The 15,023-nt window shown below is 34.8% G+C and overlaps 1 protein-coding gene across 1 annotated transcript in view; it reads left to right on the top strand.

The window, feature by feature from the left end:
• The window catches only part of TRDN (triadin), a 391,390-nt gene extending 378,050 nt beyond the window's left edge, over window positions 1-13,340 (top strand). Inside the window, exons 38-40 of the mRNA XM_032862438.1 lie at window positions 7,101-7,142; window positions 9,189-9,224; window positions 12,284-13,340. Coding sequence (XP_032718329.1) covers window positions 7,101-7,142; window positions 9,189-9,224; window positions 12,284-12,423 — 218 coding nt within the window. The 3' untranslated portion in view covers window positions 12,424-13,340. The remainder of the gene's footprint in view (window positions 1-7,100; window positions 7,143-9,188; window positions 9,225-12,283) is intronic.
• Window positions 13,341-15,023: the final 1,683 nt, after the last annotated feature.

Below are 15,023 nucleotides of genomic sequence, written 5' to 3'. Positions count from 1 at the left end.
TTAGTGGAGTCTGCTTCTCCTTTTGTTTCATATTTTTCAATGCCAGCTTCTGTTCTCTTAATTGTGGTGAATAATGTTTTTAATGTATTGTTGGATTCGGCTTTGCTAATATGGGAGGAGGAGGGGTTGCTAGTATTTTGTTGAGGATTTTGCATTTATTTTCATCAAAGATACTGACCTGTGGTTCTCCTTCTGTGTGTGTGTGTATGTGTGTTGTATCTTTATCTGACTGTGGTATCAGGGTAATACTAGATTCATAAAATAAATTTGGAAATTTTCTTTTCTCTCCTATTTTTTTGAATAGTTCAAGAAGATTAAGTATTAACATTTTTCAAAATGTCTGGTAGGATTGCCCTGTGAAGCTGTCTGGTCCTGGACTTTTGGTTGTTGGGAGTTTTTTGATTGCTGATTCAGTTTCAGATATTTTTATATTATAAACACGTAGGATATATCATAAAATATGCATGATGAATTATACCCTTTATATGAAGAAGGAACTGAAACTCCATCAACCTTTAAAAACCACTGTAAATATAATTTTCTAATTAATTAATATGTATATGTGTGATAGTGGTGTTATATTTATTCCAGTTATTGAAATTTAGGAAGGATGGTTTTAATACAGAAGAAAGAAAAAAGGGAGAGAAAAGGAGGGAAAGCAAGCAAGCAAGCAAGCAAGAAATTGATATCTAACCCTAAATCTAAAACTTTTAACATTCATCATATATTTCAATTTAGTTTAAAATTTACCTTTTAATGCAAAATTAGCATTAGTTATTTAACAAATAGTTGTTATGTATGTAATAATTTTTCCACAAAATAAAAAGGTAACTGGAAAAACGATCAGGTATTTCCTCTGTAATAATTCTTATTTTGAAGAATCTAGTTTTGTTGTTTTTTTTTTTTCTGTCTCTATCCTGTTTATATCTTGCATTTTTTTTCTGTTTCTGTGTCAGAGAAATAAGGTTTTATTTTTTTTTCCTGAAAAGGTAACTTTTACTTTCTTGTTTTCTCAAATACTTTGACTTGTTATTGATTTATATGACCAATGAACTTACTTTTTAAAATAATTACCTTTCCTTTTGACAGGTTTATGTTTAATTATTTCCTCTGGTAATACGTTGGTTTTTTCATAGAGATAGAATTCTTCCTCTAGAGTAGCATTTCTCAATGTAATAGTGTTTAGGTCTGTAAGATCTTTAAAATCCTCTCAGGTGATCTGAAACATTTTACATATTAATACTTGGCCATTACCTGCATTTGTCACTCTCATTTTTTTCACAAGTATACAGTGGAATTCTCCAAAGGCTAAATGTCATGTGAGAATATCATCACTCTTATGATTAAGGAGTTGTTTGCTTGAAGATCCTTGTGTTTAAAAAAAAAAATCTACTTTAATTTCTACTCAATTAATTGTCAATAGACATAATCCACAAAAAAAAATGCTTTCTGGAGTCCTTAATTTTTAAGTTTGTAAAGGGTTTCTATAACCAAAAATTTGCAAACTACCATTATGGAGAATAAGAAATGAGACAAGATAAAATCGCTTGTGGAGAATGGTAAATCTGTAATTTTTAGTATAAAATTTGCTAATTAATATATCGAATCCATGTAGGGGCATCGGGGTGGCTCAGTTAGATGTCTGCCTTCAGGTCAGGTTGGTGAAGCCCGTGTTGGGCTCCCTGCTTGGCGGGGAGCCTGTTCCTCCCTCCCCCTCTGCTGTTCCCCCTGCTTATGAGCTCTGGCTCTCTCGCTATCCGTCAAATAAATAAATAAAATCTTTTTAAAAAGTAAAAAATAAAAATAAAAATACATGCAATTATACACTATACCTATCACTGAAATGAGACTAGGCTCCATATTTTTTCATGTTCTTAGAATTCCCCTCCAGTCAAATTTTAATTAGTGTTCATATCAATGCTATATATATATATATATCCATACATGTTTTTATGTTATACAAACATGCACACACACAGTCTCCTTAATGCCAACATATTGGCTGTTTAAGTTATATCTTTCTCAGCCTCATAGAACCAAAGCTACACTTGACTCCATATAGACAATGACTAATCTCCTGGACTTTCCTAAAGTCCTATCCTGCTCTGACTCTCTTTTTGATCCGTGCTGGAGATCAGACTTGGAACTCACGAAATAATTTCAGGCAAAGGGAAAAGAGAATTTCTGAATTGTTTTCAAGGCATTACACTCCGTCACAGAATAACACACACACACACACACACACATACACACACACACACACACATTATATTTATAAATGTATATGTCTATAAATTTATATACCTATTTTTAAGAAGTGGAACAGACACTTATGTGAAATGAGACAGATTGTGGAACTGAGACAAAGTCCTTCAGTTAATGAGAAGATCCAAGCACTGCTTGAAAATGCAAAATTTAGACCTCTTTATCATGATAATTTTATTGTTTTCATAAACTAATAGTTCTGTAAGAACCCCTGTGTCTGTAGCCTTAATTCAATAAGTATAAAAGAATTATACAAAAGCCAGACTTTGACGTCAAAATGTTTAAAAGATTGAAATGATAGCCACAGAGACAAGACCTCCCATGTGACTCTGTTATAGTAGAGATGTCTGAATTTGATAAGAGAGTGGATTCATTAATACTTGTGATTCCTTAAATCTAAGTTTTTCTTAAATCTAAGTTTCTATATAAGTAAAGGATGGAGTCTACAATTTGAAAGTCAGGATAATATTTTCATTTTTAATTTTTGGAATATGATTGCCTAAATTACAGTGTTTAGGCAAACAGAACAGATATATTTTTCCCTTCATTGTCATTTTCATTTTCAAATACAGCTAAGCAACCCTTCTATTCATACCCCCTGAGGGAGAATGGATTTTTGTAAAAGGGACATTCCTTCATTTCTGCTCTGCACAAGTTCATTGTTCATGAACCCAACAATATAAGGCATAGGTTCTAGGATCAGAGAGAACTGGGTTTAGGAGGCCACCATCATCAAGGTGTGGAATGGCACAGTGATTAATAACGTAATCTCTTGTGCCAGAATGCCTGAGTCTGAATCCCAGTTTTCCCCTCTAACTAGCTCTGGACACTTGAATCTCTCAGCCTTCAATTGTCCTAAGTACAGAACGGGAAGAGTAATTGTACCCTCTTCACAGATTTGCCAAGGAGGTGAAATATGTTATTCTCCATAAAGTGCTTAGAACAGTGGCTGGCACATAATAGGAATAATATTTGTGAAATAAGTATAGATCCTCATTCAGGTGGCTCTGATTCAGGTAGATTGCAGTCTGTGGTTCAGTCCTGCCACTTAACTCACTCTGTGGCCGTGGACAGCTCTTAACCTCTCTGTGGCCCTCTATACAGGAGATTTAAAGTAAGAGGACCTATTTCACAAAGGAGTTGTCAGAACTGAATGTGCTAACACATATGAAATAATAAGACAGAGCAGATGGTGTTGTGAAATATTAAATATCATGGCTATCATTAAAAATGACCTCTCAACTCACTCAGTTTTGCCTATTACCTCAAAGCATGTCACTTCTAAACATTTCCAGACATCTTGCATTCTGTCTTTCTCCCAATTAGACTCTTGGAATTTCATGACCACCCAACACCACAATTGAACTCCTAGAAAACTAAACTTTTCATCATCCCCAGCTAATGAGGGCTTCTTGGGATTTCCTTGTTGCCGGGAATGGCACCATTATCTTCCTCCAAACTAAAAAAAAAAAAAAAAAAAAAAAAAAAAAAAATGCGTGTTATCCCTTATATAGTAAGCTTTTGCATTCATATGTACTCAATCCCATTTAACTCTACCTACAAAGCTTCATTTATACCCAGCTCCTTCAGTGACTTCCAATCACAGAAATCATTGTTTCTATGTTGACTATTAAAATACATTCCCAATTTCTTTCTCTGAATTCATTCTCTCATATTCTAGTCTTGTTATTTTTACAAAGTACATTAAAATATTATTTCCCTCTTGAACAATTTTTAGATGAAAAGATACCATTTATTAAGGGATATGTGCAGAAAATAAAATTCATTGTACTCTAAAATTATACAAGGGATAGAAATCATTTTTTAAAAATCAGTGTTTTAGGGACACCTGGGTGGCTCAGTGGGTTAAGCCGCTGCCTTCGGCTCAGGTCATGATCTCAGGGTCCTGGGATCAAGTCCCACATCGGGCTCTCTGCTCAGCGGGGAGCCTGCTTCCCTCTCTCTCTCTCTCTGCCTGCCTCTCTGTCTAGTTGTGATCTGTCAAATAAATAAATAAAATCTTTAAAAAAAAAATCAGTGTTTTAATGGCTGTGATGTTTCAATAATAAGATATGGGTAATTCTTCCTTCCCTTCCCTTTCACAAATAAGATGCAGGTTTACTCAGTTTATCACAGAATCCCAAGGCCTCTAACTCATCATCTGATTCTACTTCCCAGTCATTGTACTTAGCCTTAAGAAACTTTGTCTTCCCTATTTGACTTGGAGGTTGCACTGCCCAGCTCAGAGATTTTTAAGGCAACAAATATCAAATTATTCATTCTTAGCAGCTTGAATTGTGTATTCTTCAGACTCATGTGGGGTATATGCACAGATCTGACCCTAAAAACTGACAAAAGTAAAACTTTACGTTCCTTATTCTTGTGCAAATTTAAGAAAAAATCAAAACATCTCTCCTATTCTTTGCCAAGATTGGTTGGCCTTATCAATGTTTCTATCAATATTTCTTGACTTTTTCCACATCTCATCTTAAATATATCTTCTCAAGTCAACCTTCCAAGGGATGATAATAAAAATAAAATATAAATTAGACTTCCTTCATAAAATATTTTCTTGACTGTCCCTCCTAAAAAAGCAGGTCACTCCTTAAAATTCCATTGGCACTTGTCGATATTTCTTTATGGTAATGACTATAACTTTTTTAGAGTCAAGTATTTGTTTTATCCAAACCACACGCACCTAATCAATGCACAAGTTATCAAAGTAAATGAACTGTAAGGATGTTATTTCTTTTTTGTATTCTGGGCAGTGACAATCCCAGTACATTCATTATCCTTAGTTCAGTAAATTTCTGCTCCTGTTAAGTTGCGTACACAGAGACTGCATCTCTATAGCAACTGCCCTGGGTTTGCAGAGTGTCTTCTTGTGCTTCTGTTTTCCCTGCTAGCCTGAGCAATTGACATGTGACTCACTTCTTACCAGCTTTTATCACTTGTAGCTAGTTTATGCTGGGTCAGAGTACAGAATTTGGAAAAGAGGAGGAGCTAAGGTTTTTGTTCTACCCATATTTATTTCTTCAGCGATAACAAATAGATCCAGGGAATAAGTATCTTAGTCTTAAGTGTGCTATAAACTACAAAAATAAAATCTATATTTCTTGTGTACAAAAACCTGGTGTTATTTTATTTTTTTAAACATCGTCCATGAAAACTAGCAGATTCTCGCTACGCAATGAAAATACAACTATTATTTGACTCTTTTAAAAAACTCTGATATCATTTAAAAAATATCGTTATTAAGTTATTTCAAAATATCATGTACCCATTTGTACCTTTTCTTTATTTGTAGCTGCTAACTGGGCAGTTTAAGACCATGGCTATTTACTCTAATATTTAATTGAGTTATGCTTGTATTGAAATATTTCTAAACTAATCAGGTTGAAATTGTAATAATTCACTGCTGCAGACCAAGTGGATGCTCCAGTCCACAGTTCAGTGACACTGCCAAGGGCAGGAGCGAGGAATGCTCAGACTGAGGAAGTCATGCATGCCATGAACTAGGTTCTTGCATGAAGTGAAGCCAGTTTGTGACCAATATACATGAGATCCAGATGTAGAGAGTAAGCTGTGGCGGGAGCTGTAGTGGTTCTTGCCTGGTTTAAACTCTGCACCAGGGTCTTCTGGATGGCTCAGTCGTTAAGCATCTGTCTTCCTCTCAGGTCATGATCTCAGGGTCCTAAGATCAAGCCCCATATCTCGGCTCCTTGCTGGGAGGGAAGCCTGCTTCTCCCTCTCCCAATCCCCCTGCTTGTGTTCCTTCTCTCTCTGTCAAATAAACAAATAAATCTTTTTAAAAAATAAAAATAAATTTAAAAAAGAAACTCTGCTCCAGCTAAAAAAGAAAAAAAAAAAAAAAAAAAAAAAAAAAACAACGGCTGTTTTGGGGTCTGTCTTTGCTTCTGAGTCCTGATATGACTTTTTTCCCCAAGGTTGTTAATTAAAGAATAAAATTTTAAATAAATAGTTTAAAAATATTCACTGTAAAAAATGCTAGTAATTTTATTTCTTTTTCCCATTTTGTTGTTTTACATAATAACATCTCTTCCTAAAGATCACATTTCTTTCTTATTAGAGAAAATTTGCATACTGACCTATTTTACCCCTTTCCTATTTATTAGTGAGCAGCTGGTGTGCAAAATCTGCATAAATGATAGAAAACCAACTCTCTTTCAAGTTATTACAAATGCTAAAAAGTTGATGTGAATATTTAAAGATCATTTAATTGTATTATGTTAGAAATATCTATGACCTAAAATTTCTTCCACATTATTCTATATGTGGCTGTACAGAAGATACCAAGTAATGCACATAGTGTTCCTTAAGAGTCATTGTTTATGTGTTTGAGCTTTGGTTCAACTTTTAATGTCTTTTAATTGCCTCTGTAATTGTCCAAAACTAAAATCTATAATCAGTCTACTAATAAAATATATGGGCGGATTTTTTTTAGGATCCAGCTTGTGGATATGAAGCTATTTACCTCAAATTTCCCAAATTCCAGAAGCACGGGTGGTTTGGGCAAGGCGGTTTAGGAGTCAGAGAGGAGAAACACGTTTGGGAGTCACTGCTGTCCCTTCTTTCCATAGCCAGCGTTTGCCAGCCTGCTGACCACAGCCCAGCATGGTATCCATTTCCTCCCTACCTCTCCCCATCAGAGAAATTGCCTTATTTGTCAGGAAGTTTTTGTTCATAGAGACACTAGATGCTGAGCACATAGAGTAAGATATCCTATGACTCAGGAATCTTTAAATACAAAATTTCCTCTTTGGGAAATCTGGAAAATGGACTGTGGATTGATGTGTCCTTTTTTTACTCTCTAGGAGAAGATTTGGAAGATGTACCAGCTTCAAAGAAAGCTAAAGGTGAGCTTGTGATCTTCAGTATATATACGAATTTTCTCTTAAGGTTACATGTAATGTTTTGTCTGTTTTATTAAACTATTCTTGATCTAATCCTCATCTTTTCCTAAGTAACGTTTAGGTTGTAGGCCTATTTTTGAAACAAAGAGATTTTTTTACATTATTTGGAAAAAATACATATATATATATATATATATATGCGCATATCTGCACATATTGAAGGAACTAGTTAGATACTGGTTTATTTAAAAGTAATTATTAGATGCATGTATTGTCCAATTTGCTTACAGGAACAATATTTCAAAATTATCATTTTGCAAGAATTTTGGGGATGCTATTTAACAGGAAGAGGACCACACTAGTGTTCAAAGATGAAGCTGCATATTTTTTTAAAGATTTTATGTGTTTATCAGAGAGAGAGAGCGTGAGAATGCATGAGCTGAGGGGAGGGGCAGACGGAGAGATAGAAGCAGACTCCCTACCCAGCAGGCAGCCCCAGGACCATGACCTGAACCAAAGGCAAACATTTAACTGACTGAGCCAGCCAGGCATCCCTGATGTATTTTTATTAGGAAAATTTGAAATAATTTGCCTATACTAACAGTAATTTCATAAAGGGAGGGAAGGAGGGAGGAAAGAAAGACAAAGCTTAGAAAAATATGTTACAACCAGAAACATAATCTGGAGCAAGTCTTTTCAGACTAAATTTGTTTGTCTGTATTGTAAAGATTTCAACTAATTTGATATGTGTGTGTGTGTGTGTGTGTGTGTGTGTGTGTGTGTGTGTGTGTTTTCCCTGAAGCATTTCCTGGCTCTCTAGTTTGGTTTGTTATATAATAGATATTTTCTATTCTACTTTCAAACTTTCCTGTACACAATAGAGTTTACCTAAGAGCTATTCTTACCATAAAAATATAAGTACTATAGTAGTGCCCAGAATTAATTAACAGTGTAGAAAATAGTGCTTTGAGGAAAGACACAAACTAATGTTCACCTGAGTCTTATGAAATGATTTACACTTAACTTAAGACAGTTTTTGAATACTGAATTTTTAGGTTTTTTTAAAGTTGAATTATTAAAAACAACTCAATATTTTTTAGTGTCTTGACTATTGCTGAGATTCTCAAACTATTTTATGCATAAATCTTCTGACCAAAAAACCCCCAAGAAAAAAAAAAACAGAAAAACAACTTCTGGCAATCTTGTTAGAATGGAATAAATCTGGGTGGGAACCTAAGAACTACCTTTATATCGGTCTCCAAGTAATAGTGAAACTCTTGGTATATGGATCACACTTTGAGAAGAAAGGTCCTTAAACTCATTTAGAACCTGATGAAATCTAAAACTCAACTTCCGATGAAACACACACACATACTCACATCTTCCTAACATTTCAGGGTTTTATAGGAAACCACCCCCACCCCCAAACCCCAAATATGGACACCAGCTAGGAACTTCTAACTTGGAGAAAGAGGTTCAAAAACATGAGTTCAATTTATCCAGCACTGGATAAATACATGCTATATATCACTACAGCAGAGAAATCCTTGAGCCAGTTGAGAAAAGGCAAGGATACAGGACACCAGTCTGCTGATGTTCTTTCTTGGCAGGAGTAATCAAAAAAACTTAAGTCCCACAAAAATCTAGAATGATTTTGATTGTAATATTCATCCTTTAGCCAGCTCACTGTTACCATATTATAACTCTGAACATCAAAGACCTCTCTGAAGAAAGGAATGTGTGTCAACTAGCTCTCCTCCACTAACATCCAATACATCAGCACCCGTTCTCCTATTTGAACAACTGCCAGTCAAACACCACAATCTTTTCTTCCACTGGCTCCTCTTCTTCCACTGGCTCTTACCTATAAAATGTTATTGTGAGAGAGTGGCAGAATCTGAATAAGAACCTGGTGTATATTATAAGAGGAGCATTAACTCCTGCTTCTTTCATATCCTGCACCTGTTTAGACAGTTTCAGTTCCCTATATATATGTGTGATAGCTTGGAATGTACTCATTATTTACTTTCATATTTTTGTATCCACTAGAAGCTGAAGATGTGTCTTCCACAAAGAGGCAAAAAAGTAAGTTTTATAATAATAAATAATGTGATAATAATCACATTAAAACTGTGGGATCATTCTCTACTAAAGGTCGTGGGTATAAATTGACACTTAAAGACTCTTAAGAAGACCAGTAGTAGAATAAAAAGATGTTTGGCACAGACATGAAGAATAACATTAAAGTAGGTCATTTATATTTCGAAAAGAAGTTCATCCCTTTTTGTGGCAGGCAACAGGCGCGTTTGGAAGAATTACAACGTACTGATTGAAGAGGCAGTTTTGCAAAACGTTCTATGTGACTCTGACCCTGAGCACTCTAACTGAACCTGTTCTTAAATGTATGTTACTGTCTACTTTGTAAGAAGACTGCTGAAGTGATATGCTGAACCTCTTTATATCAAAAAGAAAAAAAATGTAGAAATAGGACTCAACAATTCAATGACTTATAAACTCACTTCTAAGATTGAAAGTCCTTCTTGGTTTTTCCAGATATATGGCAGGCTCTTAATATTCAGTCTTTAGGATTGTTGATTTTAGAATGCAATCAACATTCATGTGCAGTTACAAAATTCAATATCCAAGATTCTCATTATTCTGGTACTTCCAAATTAGACATTTTCCTTCAAAGGGAAGGCAATACATTTTGCGTTCACATTTGCATTAAAGTCATTGCTAGTCAGACTAAAGGAAGCAATGTTTGAAATAGATATAACAGAAGTTTATTTCACATGATTTTGGTATTGTTGTTGTTGTTTTTAGATTTTTTTTTTTTTTTTGAGAGAGAGAGAAAGAACACAAGGGATGGGGGGGTAGGGACTGAAGGAGGAGAAGAAACAGGCTCCCCACTGAGCAGGGAGCCCTACTAGGGGCTCTGAGATCATGACCTGAGCCAAAGGCAGATGCATAACCAACTGAACCTCACATAATGATTTTAAAGTAAACAATAGACATTTATCTGAGGAAATGGCATCAAGAACATTCTCTAGATTCTAAATGTTTCTTTAATGTATTTCTGCAGGAAATTACTAAATGCCCACTACAATAGCAAATGCCTCCTACTCTGCATTAATACTTGATTCATTGAACAAATATTAAGTGCCTACTATGTTTCAAGTTCTGCGTTAGATGCCTGGACCATAGCAGCAGGCAAGGGGGTTAGTCATTATAACCCCTCTCACCATCATCTTGTGAGAAATTTGGGGAAATAAGCAGTCTTTACAATACCTTTCAATATTATTGCAAAATCTATAAAATCAAACTGGGCAAATTTCTGGTTTAAACAGTATTTTCCTAATTGTTAATCTACTGGTAATAAATCTGTGGTTATGTCACATAAACAGCTAAAATATTTTATTTTATAAATAAAAATTAAAACATAATTCAAAACCCATCATACAAAAAGATAGGTGGATTGTATCAAGTCAAGTTTCTGTTTGGAATATATAGTTTTGCAAAGATGTCACCGTTGTGGGGAAACTGAGTGAAGGATATATGGGAATCTCTGTATTATTTCCTACAACTGCATGCAACTCTATGCTGATCTCCAAATAAAACGTTTAAATAAGAATAAATGAATGAATAAGTCAATTTAATATTTTTAATAAAAAAGTTATCAAATATTTAAATTCAATTGGGGGACTTAGGGTAGAAAAAAAATTCCTATTTTCATGTTACTATTAAAGTAGTTCTATAGTCTGATACTCCTGAGTCTTTTATATGAGCTCTAAGATTTGCTACTGTGATGATATTTTCATTAACAGCCATCAACATCAATTAAGTAGATGTGTCAGAACTGTGCCCATGTCTGGTAAGGTTCCGCTGGAAGGTAGTTTGTCTCTGATAGACTCTTCACCTATTAGCTATTTGCTAATTCCTATTAGCTAATAGCTATTAGGTATTCCTCTTGATGCAGCCCAGCTTTATTGCCATCCTTATCAGTAGCCCATCAAACCCCCAAGCACTCACAACCTTGGGGGTTGGGGCACGTTATGTGACTGCCTCTCCCTGAAGGTAGAACTAAATAATAATAGTAATAATAATAGTAATAGTAATAATAATTTGGGGTGAGTTGAAGTAGAAAGGAAAGAACTAAATTCGAGACTTCTCCAAACTACTTTTTCTGTGAAAATGAGTAATTCAAGTCAGCTGACACCCAGGGAGATGAAATCAAAATAATCTCTTGTTGTTTCCTTCAGCTGCTTTCTACCCATGCTTTGCTTGATTCTACTTCATAAGCCCTTGGGCTCCTATGGATTTGGCCAATTTACCATATTCTACATAGTAGTTGTTTCAACAGTCATTCTCTTTCCTGGCCATTGGGGAAAAGTGGTTCATTAACAGAAGGCAAATAGATAAAATGGAAAACACTGAAGAGTTAGTAGGTGTCCATGACTGTTTGGAGAAGCGAAAGTCACCATCTCTTAACAAAGTTGCTACCTGAGATCAGGGCAGGCATTGGCAGATCAAGCTCATACCCACCTTGCTTTTCTTTAACACCTTTTCTGTGTTGCTTTCTGCTCTGGAGGCAGAGCTGCTTTCTGGAAGCATTAATAAAAAGTAACTATGCCATCTCAGGAGAGTACTTACCTCCGGACTGAGAGAGAGTGGAAAACCTCAAGACTCCAGGAATCACAAGGCTCTCTGTGGTTTTATTAAAACACTGAAAGAAAAAAAGTCAGTTACTTTGCATATGGATAAGCTCGTGCTTTAAAATCTGATACTATCTAACACTTTTTCTGAGTGCAGTGCACATCAGTAGAGTCCTATAATATAAGTACTTGTACTTCCTATGCCAGATCATTTTTATTATCACTTATTAAGGGATTATTATGTGCCAGGAAAGATTTCAAGTGCTTCACATATATTTACTGATTTAATTTCCACCACATTTCTAGGACACTTTTGTTATTGTTTTTGATTTTACACGTAAGGAATCTAAGAGGCAATGAGGTTTATTAAGTTTCTGGTTATTCTCGAAACTGAAGAACCCATGTCCACCTACATTGTATCTGTCTGGGTCTCACCATTGTTACTGCTTGTATTCTGCTTGTTTTAACAAGTTATCATGCTCTGTTCCATAGGCCCCATCAGTTTCTTCCAATGTGTCTACTTGGATGGATACAATGGCTATGGATTTCAGTTTCCTGTCACTCCTGCACACCGTCCTTCAGAGAGCTCTGACCAACCAAGTTCTCCAGGACAGAAGCAACAAAGACAATAGACACACATGCAGGGCCCTTACAAGTGCTTTAAGACTTTGAAAATAGGATCTTCTGTTTGTCTGCAGTGGCATAGGCAATTGAAATCATGAATCTGGGAATTTCTCTGAAAATGTTTTACTCTTCTGCCTGGTCTAGAGAGAAAGGGTGGGCAAAAGGAATGAATGATAAGCAAACATATTGAAAGATCTGGCACTCAAGAACCTGTTATTTGTGTTTGTTGCTAGGTGTGGATGCTTATATTTTTCTATTTCTTCTCATTGTAGGGTTGCTCACAGGTTAATTTAAAGTTTCCTTAATAATGACCTTTTAAACATAACTGACACAATTACAAAATGGAATTCTGATTTCAGTTAGGTATATTTCTAAATGACAACACAGACTTGCTTTCAATTTAAAGAGTATAGGAGCTACCCTTTATAGGAGTACAAAACTACTCTTTATCATGTAGCTCTCTAAACACAATTTGCCCACTAAGTTGGTGTTCAACAGTTTGATTTTATTTATGTCTTTTTCTATTTTAGCTGTGGTAATGCTCTAAGAATGGGTAATAGTTGAACCAAAAAGTGCTGTAAGTTCCTTGTAATGCTCCTTTAGATAGAATTCAAAATATCTCTGAACTTTGGACATGGTAAGATGGAGTAGAAATGTTTGATAAATCTTATCTTTGATTTGTCTTGAATTACAACTAGGACATTCACTCCAGTGGAAATATACCATCCAATTAGGCAAGTCTGATGAATCATTTGTTTAAAATAAAAGCAAATGAGATGTAGTATTTTCAGATTTCTCCAGACTATGCCCTAATGAAAATGTCACCTGGATGAAATTTTAGATGTCACTAAATTCGTGACAGTTGCAAAAGTATTTAATTTCACTTTAATAGGATCATTCTGTACAGTTAAGTACATTTTCTTTCTCAAAAAAATACATATATACACACACATGCATAAATGAATGTCATCAAAATTAAAGAAATGCATTTTAAACACAAGTGCTTCATGAGATGTCTTACTTGTTTTTTAGGTAAGTGATTATCAATGCCAGTGAAATGAATGGCAGTCTTTAACTTACTTGATGATGCATCACTGGGAATGACTATTTTGGTTTTGTCATCTTTTTTGTCTCCTGGTGATATGAACACTTATGTTCTTCACCACATTTTTTCTACCTATGTTAAAAGTTATGCCAATGTGACTTTTATCATGTTTACAGTTGCAACTCAACCTATGACAAATTAACTCAGGAAATAAGTTATCTTTTCTGGAACTGTAATTGCCCTCTTGTGGGGTAGCCAGAGCCAATACTAGCCAAGTGATTTATTTAAAGGACTGCAACTATCTAAGGTCTTTAATTCCAATTTAGAACACTGTTTTACTCAAATATCATTAGGCTAGGGCATCAGTAACACATTCAGTATCAATGATGGATTTTCAGTGACTTTGGTGAAAAGAGTTGGTCTCGGGCACATGCTGGAGTGTGCTAACTCACACCACAAAAGCCAATGTTATAATGTACCAAGATTAATGACACTCTGTTGGGGGGACTTGGAGTGTATACCCTCAGGACTGACCAGATGGTATCATTTTGCCTACCCCCTTCATATAGTAATGGAAACTTGTGGGAAAGTGGGTAACGTTTATTGCTCAACTGCTCCTACAACTTCTCTGATTTAATGAAGAAAGGCAAATATGGCAGTTTTTTAGATCTCATATGATTTATCCATTCTTATATTCAATGGATATTTACTGAGTACTTACTTTTTCTAGGGCACTATGTTAGGCATTGGACTGTGTAAGAAAAATATCAGAAATAAATTATATTCCCAGTGTTGTCCTGACACATGTGTGCCCTTGGAACATTTCCTAAATGTACTATGTTTGTTTCCCTATCTGTGAAATAGGGATCAAGACAAACAACCTGATACCTCACAGATGTACTGTGGACAATGACAATATATCTTAATACAAATATGATGTCAAAATAAATTTCTGAAATGATTTATTTTGGATGTGGCACTAATTTTTCCTCTGAGTGCTCTTCTACATTTTATCATTGTTTCTTTCTTTGTCATTATAAAAACTATTAATAAAAAGTTAAAAAATGATAATTTGTCATCATTGGAATTTAAACAAACCAATTAAGATGTAAACAACATTAATGATGATTGTAAAGGTTTATCTGCTTAAAGATAAAATGATGATAGCACTTGAAAAACAATAACTAAACTCTCATCTGTTTGAATGATTCCATCAAATAAAGTATTTCTAGCCCTTTCAAGTTTGTGCTTTACATTTTAAAAGGAAATGATAAATGACTGGGTTAAAAAGGTTTTTGTCTTTAACAGGGCACTTACAATTCATGTCATAATGGTCATAAATATGTAAGCATTTAATAATTGTTTTAGTCCTCCATTTTGTCCAATTAATATGAGCTACCCACCCCAATCATAAGCTCTTCCTCAAACTTCACTTGCTCTTGGTAGATGATGGTCTATAGAAAATTAATAACTACCTGAGGTTTTTATTTATGTTTAGTTTTCATAAAGTCTGATAAACCATCTTTCAAAAGGGACAGGTCTTTTTCAGAATATTTTCCATGG

The sequence above is a fragment of the Lontra canadensis genome, unplaced genomic scaffold, assembly GCF_010015895.1.
Source record: "Lontra canadensis isolate GAN:19392208 unplaced genomic scaffold, GSC_riverotter_1.0 scaffold23, whole genome shotgun sequence".
Classification (NCBI taxonomy): domain Eukaryota; kingdom Metazoa; phylum Chordata; class Mammalia; order Carnivora; family Mustelidae; genus Lontra; species Lontra canadensis.
This window is presented reverse-complemented; position numbering and strand designations above follow the sequence as displayed.